Source organism: Zonotrichia leucophrys, chromosome 3 (genome assembly GCF_028769735.1).
Source record: "Zonotrichia leucophrys gambelii isolate GWCS_2022_RI chromosome 3, RI_Zleu_2.0, whole genome shotgun sequence".
Classification (NCBI taxonomy): Eukaryota; Metazoa; Chordata; class Aves; order Passeriformes; family Passerellidae; genus Zonotrichia; species Zonotrichia leucophrys.
In genome coordinates this window covers 27884919-27900473 of record NC_088172.1, presented here as the reverse complement: position 1 = coordinate 27900473, position 15555 = coordinate 27884919, and the positions used below count along the sequence as shown (strand labels likewise).

The 15555-nt window shown below is 40.6% G+C and overlaps 1 protein-coding gene across 1 annotated transcript in view; it reads right to left on the bottom strand.

Annotated features, from left to right (window-relative positions):
- Window positions 1-14887, bottom strand: part of TAF1B (TATA-box binding protein associated factor, RNA polymerase I subunit B) — a 45991-nt gene extending 31104 nt beyond the window's left edge. The window contains exons 1-8 of the mRNA XM_064707704.1: window positions 14812-14887; window positions 13935-14033; window positions 13371-13458; window positions 11501-11598; window positions 11108-11203; window positions 10360-10492; window positions 6603-6759; window positions 361-460 (exon numbers count right to left, since the gene is read on the bottom strand). Of these exons, the coding sequence (XP_064563774.1) occupies window positions 361-460; window positions 6603-6759; window positions 10360-10492; window positions 11108-11203; window positions 11501-11598; window positions 13371-13458; window positions 13935-14033; window positions 14812-14829 (789 nt within the window). The 5' untranslated portion in view covers window positions 14830-14887. The remainder of the gene's footprint in view (window positions 1-360; window positions 461-6602; window positions 6760-10359; window positions 10493-11107; window positions 11204-11500; window positions 11599-13370; window positions 13459-13934; window positions 14034-14811) is intronic.
- Window positions 14888-15555: the final 668 nt, after the last annotated feature.

Below are 15555 nucleotides of genomic sequence, written 5' to 3'. Positions count from 1 at the left end.
AATTCAATAGCTATTTCAGATAAGCACCAAAAGGGATAATATATGGCCATTACACTTGAAGCTTAATCCTGTTTCTGAGTGTTTTGAGAGCAGTTCTGAATACCCTTTTCTCCACAAGTACTTATTGATTTCATTCTAACTTAGGTAATCAGTATAATAAGACTGGTTAAAGATTAAAGCACTCCAAGTCACAGAGTGCACTAGGTTCTGCCAGGCTCCAATACTGTGAAACATGAACTGTATTATATAACAATAGATTTAATCAATTTACTAGTACAGTGACCAAAATAATTAAAATACCACTAAATAACTAGGTTTTGGTTGGGGTTTTTTTAACTTTTCCTTTAAGAAAAACATTACCTCTACACAAAAGATCTTAAGATCAAGTCCACATAACTTCATTTTCTCTGGAAAATGCTGGAAAACATTCATATATGGAATATGCCCTTCAACAACAAACCTGCATTAAAAGAAAAATAAAGACCAAATCAAAATAATATATAAGGTAACAAATTAATGTGTTCATTATAAAATTAATATACAAATCACCTTTTGATTTGAAATAACATCAGTATTATGGCACCTAAGCAATTCAACCTGAAGTTACACATTGGAAATGTCCACAGAACAAAAACCAGTTCAATCATTTAACAGGCTTTTAAGTTCAAGCTGAGATGTGACTGACAAATGATAACATTATGGCAGTAAGCATACAATCAACAAGCTTACATGGAGTTTGTTCTACACATTCTTCAACTACTGCATTTCTTGAACTGCTTTAAGCCTCCTTTGAATGGCATGATTTTTTTTTTCAAAATTCTCAAGCTTTAAGTAAATTTTACTTTTAAAACACAGACTTTCTGCTGGAGGAGTTTGAATCGGATAACACGATAGGGAAGAAAATCACAGAATGTGAGCGGATATACAGAACTGAAGCCACATTACTTACATTTCTATGATGATACTTTTCAAAAACATGATTACTGAGGGATGAATAGAAATGGTTTTAATAAATAAAAATAGTTTCATTCTTATTTGCACACAAATAATGCATCTTTGTTGTTAAAAACTGGTTTTGGTAAGTGGTTGACAGTATTATTTGATATTTTTCTTGAAAACACACACACACATATATATATGTAAAAGACGAGACTTAAAAACAGATACCAATAAAAAGCCACCACTACACCAAACCCCTCCTCTTATCCAGCATCTTAGCAGACACCCACAATAGGACAAGCAAGCACTGAACAAGCACACATCCTCACAAGGCAACACACCCATTCCACACTAAGGCACACTGGTAGTCTACCATAGGACTAAGCTAGAAATGCCTTCCCATCTCCTCCTCTCCAAACCAATTTTGTTAAAAGAGTACATTAAACCTGAATAAGTTAACATTACAAACAGAGAAGACTCTAATATCAGGACTGAAAACAATTTTCTTCCCTGCTGATGAGTGTTATCTCTCTGATCTTGCTACATAGATTAGTAACTTCTTAATCTACAAATATTTAATGTCCCTTCTGAGCCTACAGCAATTCACAAGCTTACCTGCTATCTCCCTGTTCTGTGCCTCATCACTATTTGTTCCATGTTATGTAGTGTGTATCTATTGAAGTTGACTAAAATTCTGTTTAAAAGCTAGTTACTGCAAAGTTTACAGTTACAGTCTACTTTTTTTTAACCAGTCTTATCTGAATGTTCAGTTTAATTGAAAAAAATTAGTTAAACCCAAGATTAAAATAAAAAAGTGCATTTCATGATTGAAACTGTCTCATATAGTTAGAATAATTTATAATGATTCCTGAAAAATAACAGCAATATGAAAAAATCATATTGCCCAACAGCCTTTGTTCCAAAGCTCTGCTTATTAGTCTTTTAAGTGAAGAAGTAACAGGTGGTGCACAGTCCTTTCTAACCAAATGGTGTAATGATCATTTTGCAAGTGAAATTTCAGTAGCTTTCCTCAAGCAGCAGCAACAGCATTTCCTCCCCCGAGAGGAGATGTGCGCTGAGCTCTCATGAGGGTGCTCTCCAAAGCAGCCCCCCCACCATTGCTGGTCCTGGCCACCTTGCCTGACCTGCTGAGCAGCTGGCACATCTGTTCCTTAGCTCCTTTTAGCCACCCACTACACTGAGGAACAGAAGCTTCAGGTATGGTCTCACAAAGTTGATTGAGCCAAACTAAAAGCTCAACACAACTAGCAGGACCTCCCTCCTTGTGAACCAGCCATGAGCTGCTGGCGCTCATCTCTTCCCCAAACCTAAATCACAAGAGCAGCAGAAAACCACCTGTTACACTGTTGCCAGCAAGGCTTCTTTCATCATCTAAAAAACTGTGGAGAGGCTCACAGATGGCTCTGCAAGTGAAACAGTTGCCAGAGGGAAGGGGGGGCATGACACAGGCAGGAGTAGAGGGAAGCAGGACCTTCCCCTTTCAGCAGCAGTGATGCATTACTGGCTCAGCTGATGATAAGCTTTGGCTGACACACGCTAAGGCACAGTCACACCATTAGCTGTCAGATATGAAGGCCTGGAACCAAGGCACTGAGAGCAGCAAACGCCTGAGCCAGCAGAGCAGCAGCTGGGAGAGCACAGAATCAGGACCTTGTTTCGGGTGTGGTGTGGTGGTGATGCAGCCAAACCACCCTCACAGCTTGCTGCCTCTGAGATGGGAATCCCACCCTCCTTCAGTCCCCTGCCACACATTCCTCCCTGCTGACAAAAGCACTTGTGTGACTTCCCAGAGCATCAGACTGGAATTAGTCTCTTCAGGGTTTCACTCCAACAGACTCAGATGACTGCAGGAACATTACTGCCAGCACAAGGCAGAAAGGGACAGCAGTGAAGCACTAAAATGTCCAGTGAACCTTTTACAAAATTTATCTTCTCTAGATCTACTTCTTTCACCTAATAAACCATAAACCACATGAATGCTAGCATCCATGGCAAGAGAAAGAACAGGAATGTTTATGCAAGACCACGGCACCAAGAACTTGGAGCAGCTTAAACTGATGCTGGAACCCCATCCCTACATTGCAAGAGACAAGCAGTGTCCACCAAAATATTTTTTTTTAAAAAAAGTTTTCACTAATTTGGTTGTACCAAGTCAAAGCACTGCAACTGTTTAAAAGTAATATCTTTTCTATCTTAAAATTATTGTCTCCAGAAAAAAAAAAAAAAAAAGAATGCTCTTTCTTCTCAGGTTAAAAGTTGTTTTTACATTCTAAAAATACAGCACAAATACCCTGTTGTGAATAGAATGTGCTGATCATGCAAATTTTAACACTTAATACAGAAGTACAAATCTGGAATAGCACTTCAGAACAGCTTCTTTTGTCTGCTGTTCCTCCAAACCTTTCATTTAACAGACAGATGGTCAAAACACCTGCAGGACTATGTTCTGTCAGGGAGGTGCTTGAAAACTTGGCTGGCAGATGCAGTACACAGTCCATGTTCTTTTAATTACAGCAGTAACATACATTAATAAGGCCCAAGTATGAAAAAAATCCTCGGTCCTCAGCATGCTAGAAGGAAGTGATGCATTTGTTAAAGCCACAGTAATGCCACAAACTGATTATAAGTTTAGTCTTGCCAGCACAATTAGGTATAATCTCATATGAAAGGCATTATTTCACAGAATCTCAAAAGTCTAGCATCTTGAACAAAATCCAACTACTTTATTATTTAGATGAATAATATACATCATATGGACTATTGCAAGACTGCTCGCTATGGAAAAGGATTTAATGCGTAGCGTAGACATGAGCAGAAATGCTGTTGAAAGTGTTATTTTTAAAACAAAATGTTCCTGTCAGAGGAGGTAATTGTAGTGTTTTTCTGCTAAGTGTGTCAAGTAGCAAGGAGGAGTGTATTTTTGGTGTTGTAAATCCTTTAAAAGCTGGCAGATTGCCCGACTGTAGTGCCTAAGCATGTATCACAAGGGAGGAGTGGTAGTCAGCTGACTTCAGGGTACAGAGGAAACCAAACTGAGGAAAAAACAAGGCAGAACTTTAAACAGAACTCTAATTCAGCTGGTTTAAATAAAACAATTTGCCTACAAAGACTTAAAAGGTAATGCTGAATACTTAATGCTTTCTCTGCATAGTTTTCATCTTCAGTCTGTCGTTATTTTGTATCTTAATGCATGCAAAAATGTGAACATTGTCTGATTTTTTAAACTTAAATATTCAGAAGTCAGAAAACAAGTATTTTATGGTAGTTCACGCAATTTAAAATTCTTTCTACTTCTTCATCAAACTTGTTGAAAGGCAAAGACCTTAAGGGTAGGGAGGGAAGCATGATAACGTAATTACAGTCTTATATAACTATCATATCATGGTAAAACTTTGCAATACAAATAACATTCTTTTAAACTTCACTTTCTGTACTTAATCCAGTTCATATGTTCAGTGCATTTAAAGTTACTGAATCATTGTGATTTATACAATCTTACACACATAAATTGTATCTAATTACATTATATATTCTCATTCAAATAATCTTATTTCAATTTCCAATTATTAGTTTTAGATTATGCCTTTCTATGCCATATTTGCTACTTGATTTTTAAAATCCTTTTCCAACCTTTTTACTGCTTTCATGTTTTCTCTAAATCCATTCAAGTGTGCTCATCTCTTAAGGATATTAGTCCAAAGGATAGTCTCCAGGTTCTTTTTCCAGGATCTTTTCTGCAGTCTCCGATTTTTAATGTGCCAAACACAATAATTTACCATTCATATGCAAACAAAACTATCTATCTTCCCTCTTGACAGCTGACTTCAGCAGTTGTTGTTTGGTTGGGTTTTCTTCCAACCACACCATTGTACTAAGACAGAAACATGAGATGATGTCTTTGCCTGGTATGAGCCAACAATGCTTCCAGAGACAGTTTCCAAGGTACAATAACCAAAGAATATATATTTAATTATTAATTTTTGTCTCCAAACAGAATGGGGTAACTAATAATTTTTTAGTGTGAACCAGTTGCTCTGTCCCAGAAATTGTAATTTATTACCTGGATTTTTGCCATATACAAACATTATCAGACAGGTTTTACATTATTTATTTGCTAATCATTAACAAAATTACTAAGGAAGAAGGTAGCCAGTAAAAATCTTGCTATTGAACACTACTTTTGAGTTCTACTATTTCTTAATCTACTCAATAAGTACTTTTGTATTGCAGGATATTAGTTTGAATTCTGAATATTATAGCATTTTAATGAAAATTTTACAAGCATCTTTTATGCAATAGCATATCCAGTTATGCAAATATGCAATGGTTTGTGCAATTCTGATCAATGAAGGCAACAGCCACCCCTAAAGTAAAACCAAAGGGTTAAATTGTTTTGCATAGAAATTGATTATCTAGTAGTAACTACTGTACTTCAAGATATAAAAAACCCCCCTTTTGGAAAGTAGATGTTTTGCAAAAAAGATCCTTGAATATCCATCCCTGTTGGAAAGTTTGTACAAAGCTAGAAAAGTGCAGGTGGAACCTGGCATGCCAGGGGAGAGAGGCCACGATGGAACATCAGGCTCTGGGGGAAAAAGCCCCTTACATTCATCACACTTTCATCAGCTACACCAGATGTAAGCACCACAGGTAGGGGAAAATGTACCCACTGCCTTGCCTTGTAACTCACAGGTTACATATTTGAAAAATAAAAATTAAAGCACTGAACTTTCAATCAGTTTTTCCCTTACTTTGTCTGAGTTTTCAATTTGATTTGCCAATGTATTTACTTGAGTATTTCTAGTCTGTATAGTTTGGCCGAGTAATATTTTTTCATCATCTGTTTAGGAATACTCAGTATTTCAACAGTTGTTAATAAAGGGTATCAGAACACAAAAGGTTTTCCAAGGAAAATCTAGGAATTCCTGAACTTATTTAGTCCTGATTTAAAATATTTTTTGCCAACAAGAGTTGATGAATTATTTTTCATTCCTGAAGTAAAGTCCTTAAGGGAAGTGTTCATGGCCTTGTAGGGGAGAGAAGGGAGCTGCACTGTCAGCAGTAGCCTGACAGTCTCCATTTAGCATCAAACCCTATTATTAGAACAATTTATTTCTACCGTATTAAAAGGTATTATTCTGAACTCTCATAATTACAGATACAAAGATATGAAGACAAAATGATCTTCTTATATTAATTTCAATTCCATTGCATGAAGTTACTTTGCTGCACTTCAGATCACTGTATACTGCTGGTATTGTCTGCATGATGACACTGATGTAAGTCCTGGAGAATGTTTACTCATTTAATTCTGACATGCTGACAACAGCAAATATCACAGAAGTGTGGCCATACACACCTCCAGCAAGTCTTAAGAATTTTTAAAGGAGAAGGATAAAAAACTTCTCTAACTTCAAAACCTTCTTCCTTGCAGGTCTTTGAAATTCACTGCAACCAACAGAGGATGTCCTCCAACAGCAGCTGCACAAATGGTTATGACAAAGGAAAGACAAGACAACTAAATATAAAGAACTTCTCACTATTACAGAGCACATTCATATGAGGGCAATAGTACAGATCTGTTTTTGAAAAAATATTATTGTTTATAAAAGCAACAATTCTTCTTTAGAGACCATTCATACCTTAAGAGCTCGGACAATGTAATTGGTTCTCTCACCCAGAGCAAAGCCAAGTAACAAAATGAAAGTGTCATTGGCATTGTCATCCTCAGTTTCTCCTTTTGGTTCTTCATTAAATACAAGCTGCCATCTACTGATCCAGAGTACACAGAGGTGCTTTCTTGGGTTTTTGTTAAAAGAAAAGAAAAAAGGCAATTGATATGATAGATACATGAACCAAGCATGCAAAAATCAAGATAAAGGAACATACAAGACTTGTTCAGCAACTAGTAACATTTTGAAATCATCACTTTGAATTTTTTGCTTGTTTGTGTGCTTTTCTATGAAACAATTTAACCCCAATTTATTAATCTACCACAATATGAGAACCTGTTTCACAAAGTGCTATTCCACTTGACTAGGACATTAACTCCTATAGAACATATAACTAGTAGTACTTATGAGCCGGAAATACTGTTTTCCATTTGAGACTGTGAGGAAACAAGGGAAAATCTGATGCACTTAAATCAATGCCTCTGAGTTTGGGATTAAAACACAGTTTTAAACTTCAACACAGGCAAGACTTTAATGAAAAAGTAATTTACAATGCAGAAATGTTACTGATGTTAAAAGTCTGCCCTGAATCCATCTGTCCAATGAATATATAATCTCCAACTGTGGAAACAAAGGTATTCTTCTAAAAAATGTATATAAATTCAATGTCAAAGAAATAACTTTAGAACAAGAATGCAGGAAATAGTGAAGAGGGTGGGAAAAAATCCAAATAAATTAAGACCCAAACCTCCCTACTTCCTTACTCAGGTGAATCGTTAAAAACGAAGAGAAACCAAGAGAAAAGTTTGTTTAGTAGAGTGATTTATGAGTTTGGAACCTTTTCAGCAGTGAAACCTGAGAGTTCAGAAAAAGAGGATTAAAAAAAATTAAAAAAAAAATCTGTAATCCTCTCTTCCCTACATCATGACCCAGCCAGGATGAAGGAAAATGTATCTAAAGCACACAGGCACAAAATGTCAGCATTGACTCTGCAGGGATTTTCCTCACTTCACTTCCCCACAAACTGTTCACCCGTTCAGGCAGGAATGGCGAGAGCTGGATCCACAGCTCCCCGGCTGGAAGGGCAAGGGCAAAGAGCCCGCTGGAAACAAGTGGGACCTTCCGAGAGCCCGGCAGCTCCGCGGGCTGGCGACAGCCACACCTGCGAGGCGCCAGGGTCAGCGGGGCAGGGCCACAGCGCCCGCAGGTCGGGGACACCGCGCACAGCGCCTTCCAAGGCCGGGCTGCGGTGCCACCTACCGGCCCCGGAGCCGGCGCTGCGGGCACGGCACGGCCCGGCACAGGCACAGGCAGAGGATGGGCACAGCCCCGGCACAGGATGGGCACGGCCCCGCCACAGGATGGGCACGGCCCCGGCACAGGACAGGCACAGGCCTGGCACAGGACAGGCACAGGACGGGCACAGGCCTGGCACAGGATCGGCACAGGATGGGCACAGGCACGGCAGAGCCCCAGCACAGGACGGGCACAGGCCTGGCACAGCCCCGGCACAGGATGGGCACAGCCCCAGTACAGGACGGGCACAGGCCTGGCACAGGATGGGCACAGGATCGGCACAGCCCTGGCACAGGATCGGCACAGCCCTGGCACAGGATCGGCACAGCCCTGGCACAGGATCGGCACGGCCCCGGCACAGGCACGGCCCAGGCTCTCAGAGCCGGCCCGAACGGCCGGTGCAGAGCAGCGCATCCCAGCACGCACAGGGAACAAAGGCAGGAACACGGGAACATCGGTTTAATCCCTGCAGTCAACTGCTTCACCTTTCACATGGATACCTGCGCTTTAAGGCAGCTCCGTGACTGAAGCTTCATTGTTAATTTCACATTCAACTCAATTTATTTAAAATAATCCTCATTATATTTGTGGCCTTAATGATAGCACACAATTTCCTTTTATTTCTTCCAGCCTATGCATGGCATGACAACACACAGTTACACACAGCTAATAATTTAAGAGTTTTATAGGCTTCTCTAGCATTATCTCAGCACTATACTCAGTGGAATTTGCTATTAACCCTAGATGAAAATAACAAAAAAAAAACAAAGCCAAAAAACCAAATGCCATCGGGACAAGCCTCTTAGGGAAAGAAGGGTGTTGAGCTTTCTAGTCAGTAGCAATAACAGCTCAGCAGAAATGACCCTAAAGAAAATATTTATGAATCTTCACAAGAGTTTACAATAGACTAGAACACACACACATGTTGAATTTCAACAGAAAAAACTATTTCTATGTTTGTCCGATTTCACTGACATTTACTTTAAATATCACTGAACTCGTAACTAATTTCAAGTGATTTCAGTGAAATTGATGTCTACTGGAAGCTGAATTCAATCTCTGAAACAACTAACCAAGACAATAAATTATGGCCTACTTAGGACTACCTTGCTGTTCTAAAACTTTAAGCAGCAGACCTATAAAAGGCACAAGTACTGAGGAAGAAAGGAGTTACCCTAGACACTAAAAAGGGGGAGGAAATTCAAGGGAATACTTTCACTAGAAATTCTTCACTCAATTCTTTCCTTTTTGTATTATATTTGTATACCACCCAAGATTCTACATGCACAAACATACAGTGACTCCTTTACCTCAAAATGTTGTCATTTTAATATATAAGGAAGAAAGGTTCTAGTACAATATTTTAAAAATTTTGCATCACCATTTTTATACCTTTTTTTCCCCCACTCCCTAATTCTGTCTGGAGTTTTCTAATTGCTGCTGATCAAATTTCTCACGCTTTTACAACTTCTGGACTCAACAAAATAAAAAGCATGAAAAAAAAAGATTGCATTCTTCTGAGGGTAGAGAGGCAATATCACAGAAAAACAGAAACATGCCATAAGGATAGTACATAATAGAGGAATAAAGAAGGAGAGATGGATAAAGAAGGAAAAAGTAAGCAAAGAATAAAGCAAGAGAGAAAGCCATCCTAAGTTTAAAACACAAGCCAAAGCTTTCAAATATGCCTTGCAATGCATTTCCAGTATCAGGCATTGCAGCATTGTCTGGTATTACACTTGCCCAGCAGAACCTAATACTCCAATTCTCTACAACATTCTAATGAAGAAGTTCAGCATTCTGTAGGTATTTTCCTGTTGCTATTGTGAGCAGAAAAGAGAAACTGATGGAATGGTAAAATATGATTTTTCATAGAAGGGGTCATTGGGAAAGCAGTAAAACGACTGTGGAGACAAAGATACAGAAATACCAAAATAATGTAAAGAAAAAAATTAAAAAGCTAAATATATGTGTGGGAGAGAAAAAAGAATACACCCCCTTAAAGAACAAATAGATGTTTTTAACATCAAAGTCATGACAGACAGCTCTGCTATTGGTTAAATACAGTTTAAAAAAATGGTTAAATATGGTTCAAAGCTGCTGTGTTTGTGAACATCTAGCTTAGAAGATATAACAGCAATTTTTTCCCACTCCAAACAGGAGGCATGGAGCAGACTTGCTATAAACCAGAACTTCCTCCTGCATTTCCCACTGTATTTCCAGGTCCTGTTCAACTTTTATGTCCTTGGGTGGGGGTTGGAGGAGGAAGTCTTCTATTTCTGGTAGAATATAAAGTGTCACACAACACTGAAAACTTTACAACTTCCAACCAGTTCCTCCAATACACTGTACACAAATATACTTTAAATCTTTTTATATTTAAAAACTACAGAAAAACTAGATTTCAGATAGTTCAGCTCACTGCTCCTACCTGAGACCTTGCTCACTGATGAGGCAAAGCTGCAGTCGGTCTGCAGATCCCCCTCACTTTCAGAGAGAGACAGCAAGTGCAGGAGGCTGGGTCTCTCTGGGTCACTGTCCACATCAGTACTGCTCTCACATACCTGGGGGTTGTAAATAAATATTTGTATTAGCTACTTTTAGTTACAGTTTTGATCTTAATAAACCACATAAAGCATGACAGATGCAAAATTAACAGCAAAAGTTAAAACCCAAACTGTTCACATTTTTACTCCATGAATCATCAGTAAGTGGGGAAAAAAAAAGAAAAAAAAAAAAGGAAGTATTTTTCAAGGATTTCTCAAGATCAAAAAACTTCCAGTGACTACATTTTAATCTGCTACAATGACCAGAAAGTTGGCAACACACAGAATCAAAGCTTGATCAAATGAGTAACTTCAAGAGAGCAGGCAGGAAAGGATGGTGGCTGATGATACAGTTTGCACTGTCATTTGTATTTACTGATTATCTATGTCAAGACAAAGCAAAACTTTTAAATAAGCAGTTTCAAATAGTCACAGAAATATTCATCTCTTGAAATAAGACTCCAAAAAACTCTAAAACCCAGTAACATGGACATGTGCAAGGCTGTTTATATGATCTCCTTCATACGGAGGTGACATTATTACCAGCAAGATACGTCTCCTAAACAAAGAAGATTTCTGATGTTGCTTTTAAAAAGATACCAAACATCTTATGGAACTTGAGCTTTCACTTACTGATAATGTTTTGACAGTTTCCCCAGCTGGTCTCTTGCAATATGCCTGTTTGCTCTTCTGAAGGTAACACCTCCAAAAATTGCACAGAATTTCATCCTGATAAACACAAATGGATGGTAAATGGTACAATGTTTACAAGATCATTAATTGCTGAGAGAACAGAGTGTAATTTCTAACTCAGGAATCTGAATAATATTCCATGTCTGATTTTACCAACTGTGATTTATAAAATACATTTTAAAATTAACTGAGAAACAAATTTTTATTTCATATGCTCAATGATTTTAAACAGGGACTTGTGTGATTCACTTTAAAAATTAAAATACTTTAAAATCCCACTTTCTGTAACACACACACACACAGAATGTACAATTCACACTGACGTCTACGTACCTTCATTTGTGGACATACTCCTAATGCTTCTAGAGCTTCCACTTGTTTCTTGAGTACAAGCTGAAAGCCTTCACAAATATACCATTCACAACCTCCATCTAAGGAAGAAAAAAGGGGGACTATGTTTGTTTGTACTATTTTGGGTTTATGCACACATATCCCCATATCTCTATTTAGTAATTTCAGACCCTAGTGCATAAACCAGCTACACTGAACACTCCATTAACTTCCATTTATTCACAGCCTTAAACGAGAAGAAAAGTTACTGAACAAGAACTTCACACATTTCCCAAGAATAATATAATTCATTATAATGTCTAGTGTGGCATTTGTAATTGAGCAGAGCATTGTTAAATTACCAGTTTAAAAATAACTGAGAACCTGCCATTAAAAATGAAATATGAACATTCCTTTCCCACCCCTGACACAGAAAACTGGAACATTACAGTAGTGAGTCAGGCAAAAAACAGCCAATACCACTTTGGTGCTTTACCATTCTCTCCCATAGAATCATACATGTTAAATAAAAGAATATCCCAACTTCTAACAAATCCTAGCCCAACATGAATTTCACAGGGAGTGGGCCTGCTCCAATCTACATTCTACTATTCTAGTCACTATTTCTTCAAGGCTGTATTGCAATTACATTTTGCCCTTATCTCTCTAAATTTACTACTAACCTTTTCTACAGGCTTTTGGTTTAGAAATTTTCTCTGCATTTCTCAACTCCCTTTTCATTCCTTCCACACCTGTTCTTCACCACTTTTGTTCTGAAACACACCTTGCATCTCACCATCTTGGGCATTATCTGCCCAAAGCTTCTGCTTTAATGACGCTGCTCTTAACTGCTAACCAGTGAGCTAACAGACACAGCTTACTCCCAAACATTCATGGAATACAGTGTAACATGACTGCATTCTGAAGGTAAGGATTTCTTTCTCAAGAAGCCTGGGGCTGGCTAATGACCTTCTCAACAGGATAAATTAAAAGCATGAGTGGTCCAGACTTTAGAAGCAATACAGGATAAGGAAAAGTGGAGGGGTCCTTTTCACACCTCCCTTCACTTCCACACAAGTGCTCTTCTGGAAGGAATGTAGCAACCCACTGCCTCTGCAACAGAGCAAAGGTAGATGAGCATATCAGAGAGAAAGATAATCTCTTACTTTATTTGGCATTTTAATGCAGTTTTGTTTTCTGAAAGTGGCCACTACAGTAAGAGATGCATCCAGCCAACACAGAATATCCACACAGCTCTAGTGGCAGCTTTACCACTACATCCTTATGGCCCAGATCCTCCTATGTAATGACCACTGTTCTTCTGAATATTCATAAATTAAAAGTAGAAGAATGACTCTGGATGAATGATGCAGACTGGTTCAGCTACTGGAACTGACTGTTTGAAACCTCTTGCATGCAGTTTGTGTGTAAGCTGCAGGGCCCAGTGCCTGTAATACAGCCAGACTGACACCGAGAGCTGGACCACCATCACACCTCACCTGCCAAGACAAACAACCTCTCTGGTTTTGTGATGGCCATCACAGGGGAGGAACAAAGGATCACCACATCTGAATGCATGCCTCCAGTAGCTTCAGTGAGTATTTGCTTCCAGAAATCAAAGCAGCAGTAGTACATGGCTCCATTCAATCAAAAAAAACCCACCTCTGGGCTCACCAGAGGTCACCTGTGGCTCAGGAAGCCACCAAATGTGATCTCTGAAGGTTGTGGCAGCATCAGGGAGGTGCATTTTGCTCCACTCCTACAGTCTTTCTTGCCTATCTGCTTTTGTTTTCCACCAAAGACATAATGGTCTAGGTGAACAGTGGCTGAACAGCCACCCTTCTGCAAAATACAGACAGAAACTCATACATACCATTTTTTTCCTGCTTTTTTGAACCTTTGGAGATTGTTTGGACTCTTGAATTAGTAATAAAATCAGTGTTTACAACTTCTCTAGTTCTCTGCAAAAGAGGAATACAATTTAGCAAAAAAAAGGAGCCAGGTCTAACTTGCATAGATTGTCCCATCATAAAACATAATGAAAGAATTTACTCAAAGTTCCTAAACTAACAGAAGATGAGACAGTCTGAACTTTTGATTCAGAAATTTCAAAAATAGACAATTACTATCATGGACACACAAGTGACATGCATCAGGGTTTGTCTAGATTTGGACTGCACAAAAGGCAGCAACACCCAGACAATGCTTCTAAGGCACCTAGAGAGCACACTGACACCACAGCTACAGCAACACAGCCGGTCAGGATGGCTCATTCTAAATGTTGGGATTTCAAGGAACATTAGTTTTAAACAGTGTCAGCTAAAGCATGAAAAAGGAAATGCCCTCAATGCTTAGAAGAAAAATCTGTAATTTTCTTATATAAAGTCAAGAAGCAATCAGAATAAACCTTTTCCAAGGCAGTAACTCATCTTTTTACCTCAGTAACGTTGTGGCAAGATCTACAATAAAATCTGCCTCCATCAGTGAGACCCCAGTTCACTTCTGAACACTGAGCACAGCGCTCGTTAAAATCTCTCTGAAAGAAAGAAAAGCCAGAAGACTTTCACAATTGCTTCAGTAAAACAAATGGCATTATTGCTGGCCTACTGCACAGCTTCTGAGATGATTTATAGTGGAGAGGATTTACAGCCTCTGTGTTAGCTCTGGCTGGTAACAAGCGATCAGCGCACTTGCCATGAGCCGCAGTAACTCTGAACGCGTAATTGTAGCTGGGAAGCGCCCGTGTGTGTGAGCGGCAGAACAGCAGGAATGGTGATCCACGCCTCGCACACACGTGGAGCGGCTTTCAATACAGCCACCCATCAGAAATTAAAAAGGAGACACAAACTCGAGTGGGAGGCGAAAAGAAAATTATATTTCTAGAACTGTAAAGAAACACACGCGGTGAGAGAAAGCCCGCACGAGCCGGTGCTTCCCGGAGAAACGGGAGAGGGGAAGAGAAGAGGGAAACCCGCAGATTAAAACTAAGTGGTTTCCAGAAACGCCCGCTGCGTGCGTGCTGGGGAGAGGCAGCTCCGCCAGGCCCGGCTGAGGGGCGGCCAGCACCATATCCGCGGCCGGCACCACAAACCCGGCCGGCACCGAGCGCTGGCCAACCCCGAGGGGCCGGGTACGGCCTCGCCCGCCGCCTCCGGGCCCCGCTGTGGGCAGGGCAGGGCCGGGCCGGGCCGGGCCGGGCCGGGCCGGGGCAGGAGAGCCCGCCAGCGCCTCCCCCTTTCCCCCTGTCCCGCCGCCCGCAGCCGCTGCCCGCCCGGCGGGGAAGCGCCCCGGCCCTGCAAATCCCGCAGCCCCACCGTGTCCTCCTCGTCCATGGCGGCCGCGCCAGGGGCGCACCATGGCAACCGCGCCGGGCGACACCGCTTCCCGCCTGGAAACCGCGGCCCCGGCGATTGCGTTCCGGGCCGCCGCGGGCCCCCGCCAGGGGATCACGGGGGCTCCAAGGGGTCACTGCGCCTCACGGAGGGGACATAGACCCAGGTGTGGGACATTGGATAGGAGCAGGAAATTCTTTCCTGTGAGGGCGGTGGACGCTGCAGCAGGGTGTCCAGGGAGGTTGTACACGCCGCGCCTTTGGAAGTGTTCAAGGCTGGCTTGGATTGATGCCTTGAGAGGCTCCCTGGACAGAGGCTGGGCTGTGGTAAAGGACTAAAGTCGGGATTCACTAAAAGGCCTTTGAAGGATACACCCTGGGCAGTACAAGAGCCTGGCCATGGCTCTACCCAAGATGGACTCCAAGTCATGAGTTTTCACACTTTATAAGTTTTGGTCCATTTACATATTGGGGTTAATTGTCCAGTTACAGCTTCAGGTTATGGAGTCCCATCCTCCCAGTTTGCTCTCTTCAATTCTCTCCTTTTTACACTTTTTGGGCCCGAAGCTGCAATGGTGTCCTTTGCTCTTGGCTGGAAAAGGATTGTTTTGTCTGACTAAACTGTGAGGAGAGCTTGCTAACACTTTATATGAAGTTCAGAGTTACACACTAATGTAGTACAAAATCTGGAAAATATGAAAGTTAAAACTGAAGGCATCAGAGGGGG